Consider the following 3,124-nt stretch of genomic DNA (forward strand, 5'->3'; position numbering starts at 1 on the left):
TGGGCAGGTGAGACCCCCCGGCCCCTCCCCCACTCACCGAGCACCCTCTCGCCCCGCCCCCCCAGCTCCAGACACGCCCCCTCCAGGCTCCGCCTCCACTCGGGGTCCAGCGGCCGCTCCTCCCCCCCCCGCAGCGCCCCCCGGCAGCGCTCGAGGACCCGCTCGGGGGGGCCCTTGAGCACCAGGAGCTGCTGGGGGCCGGCCTCGTGCACCGACACCCCCCACTCACCGAGCACCCTCTCGCCCCGCCCCCCCCGCTCCAGACACGCCCCCCCCAGGCTCCGCCTCCACTCCCGGGCCAGCGGCCGCTCCCCCACTCACCGAGCACCCTCTCGCCCCGCCCCCCCAGCTCCAGACACGCCCCCTCCAGGCTCCGCCTCCACTCGGGGTCCAGCGGCCGCTCCTCCCCCCCCCGCAGCGCCCCCCGGCAGCGCTCGAGGACCCGCTCGGGGGCGCCCTTGAGCACCAGGAGCTGCTGGGGGCCGGCCTCGTGCACCGACACCTGCACAGGTGAGACACAGACACCTGAGACACACCTGAGACAGGTTAGAGACACCTGAGATACACCTGGGATACACCTGAGACAGGTGAGATACACCTGGGATACACCTGGGGCACAGCGGGACCCGCTCGGGGGCGCCCTTGAGCACCAGGAGCTGCTGGGGGCCGGCCTCGTGCACCGACACCTGCACAGGTGAGACACAGACACCTGAGACACACCTGAGACAGGTTAGAGACACCTGAGATACACCTGGGATACACCTGAGACAGGTTACAGACACCTGGGATACACCTGAGACAGGTGAGATACACCTGAGATACACCAGGAGCTGCTGGGGGCCGGCCTCGTGCACCGACACCTGCACAGGTGAGACACAGGTGAGATACAGGTGAGATACTGACACCTGGGGTACACCTGAGACAGGTGAGAGACACCTGGGGTACACCTGGGGTACATCCAGGATGCGCTTTGAGCACACCTGTCTCACCTGTTGGTCTCACCTGTCTGTATCTCACCTGTCTCTCACCTGTCAGTCTCACCTGTCGGGGCTCACCTGTCTGTATCTCACCTGTCCCACCTGTCTCACCTGTCGGTCTCTCACCTGTCGGGGCTCACCTGTCTCACCTGTGGGTCTCTCACCTGTCCCACCTGTCAGTCTCACCTGTCCCACCTGTCTGTATCTCACCTGTCCCACCTGTCTCACCTGTCGGTCTCTCACCTGTCGGGGCTCACCTGTCTCACCTGTGGGTCTCTCACCTGTCCCACCTGTCAGTCTCACCTGTCCCACCTGTCTGTATCTCACCTGTCCCACTTGTCTGTATCTCACTTGTCCGGCCCCACCTGTCTGTCTCACCTGTCTCACCTGTCTCACCTGTGGGTCTCTCACCTGTCTCACCTGTGGGTCTCTCACCTGTCTCACCTGTCTCTCACCTGTCGGTCTCTCACCTGTCTGTCTCTCACCTGTCTCACCTGTGGGTCTCTCACCTGTCTCACCTGTCAGTCTCACCTGTCAGTCTCACCTGTGGGTCTCTCACCTGTCTTACCTGTCTCTCACCTGTCGGTCTCTCACCTGTCTGTCTCTCACCTGTCTGTCTCTCACCTGTCCGGGGCTCACCTGTGGGTCTCTCACCTGTCTCACCTGTCAGTCTCACCTGTCAGTCTCACCTGTCCGGTCCCACCTGTCGGGCTCACCTGGAATTTGTTGCTCGAGTTGAACGGCAGCTCCGCCACCTTCGGGTAGCGCCCCCTGGCGGCCGCCACCGACCCCGACGTCACTTCCGCGAACTTCAGCAGCGCCGACTCCGAGGCGTCACCGATGACGTCACGCTGGGGGGAGGGGCCGCGGTGAGGACACGCCCACCGCCCCTCCCAGTAAGGAAAAACCCAATACCGGTACAGACCAGTACAAACCAGTACAAACCAGTATAAACCAGTAACCTGTCTGTCTCTCACCTGTCTCACCTGTCTGTCTCACCTGTCAGTCTCACCTGTCTGTCTCTCACCTGTCCCACCTGTCAGTCTCACCTGTCTCTCACCTGTCAGTCTCTCACCTGTCTCACCTGTCGGGCCTCACCTGTCTCACCTGTCCGGTCCCACCTGCGGGTCTCACCTGGAATTTGTTGCTCGAGTTGAACGGCAGCTCCGCCACCTTCGGGTAGCGCCCCCTGGCGGCCGCCACCGACCCCGACGTCACTTCCGCGAACTTCAGCAGCGCCGACTCCGAGGCGTCACCGATGACGTCACGCTGGGGGGAGGGGCCGCGGTGAGGACACGCCCACCGCCCCTCCCAGTAAGGAAAAACCCAATACCGGCCCCCTGGCGGCCGCCACCGACCCCGACGTCACTTCCGCGAACTTCAGCAGCGCCGACTCCGAGGCGTCACCGATGACGTCACGCTGGGGGGAGGGGCCGCGGTGAGGACACGCCCACCGCCCCTCCCAGTAAGGAAAAACCCAATACCGGTACAGACCAGTACAAACCAGTACAAACCAGTATAAACCAGTAATGAAAAACCCCAAACCAGTACAAACCAGTATAAACCAGTATAAACCAGTATAACCAGTACAAACCAGTACAAACCAGTATAACCAGTATAACCCAGTCCAAACCAGTACAAACCAGTATAAACCAGTCCAAACCAGTACATCCCAGTCGAAACCAGTATAACCCAGTCCAAACCAGTCCAAACCAGTCCAAACCAGCCCAAACCAGTATAAACCAGTACAAACCAGTCCAAACCAGTATAACCCAGTACAAACCAGTCCAAACCAGTACAAACCAATATAACCCAGTACAAACCAGCACATCCCAGTCCAAACCAGTCCAAACCAGTCCAAACCAGTCCAAAGCAGTCCAAACCAGTACAAACCAGTACAAACCAGTACAAACCAGTCCAACCCAGTCCAAACCAGTATATCCCAGTACAAACCAGTCCAAACCAGTCCAAACCAGTACAAACCAGTATAACCCAGTATAAACCAGCACATCCCAGTCCAAACCAGTCCATCCCAGTATATCCCAGTACAAACCAGTATATCCCAGTACAAACCAGTCCCACCTGTGCCACGGGCACGCCGTCCTGGCTGGGTTTGACCAAACCAGTCCAAACCAGTCCAAACCAGT

General features: G+C 60.3%; 1 protein-coding gene across 1 annotated transcript in view; it reads right to left on the reverse strand.

Moving 5' to 3' along the window:
- Nucleotides 1–3,124, reverse strand: part of LOC120510986 (potassium-transporting ATPase alpha chain 1-like) — a gene marked incomplete at its 3' end in the record, with an annotated part of 15,619 nt that overhangs the window by 8,737 nt on the left and 3,758 nt on the right. The window contains exons 6-7 of the mRNA XM_039727508.1: nucleotides 329–502; nucleotides 45–188 (exon numbers count right to left, since the gene is read on the reverse strand). Of these exons, the coding sequence (XP_039583442.1) occupies nucleotides 45–188; nucleotides 329–502 (318 nt within the window). The remainder of the gene's footprint in view (nucleotides 1–44; nucleotides 189–328; nucleotides 503–3,124) is intronic.

The sequence above is a fragment of the Passer montanus genome, unplaced genomic scaffold (genome assembly GCF_014805655.1).
Source record: "Passer montanus isolate IOZ18808 unplaced genomic scaffold, ASM1480565v1 scaffold618, whole genome shotgun sequence".
Lineage (NCBI taxonomy): Eukaryota > Metazoa > Chordata > Aves > Passeriformes > Passeridae > Passer > Passer montanus.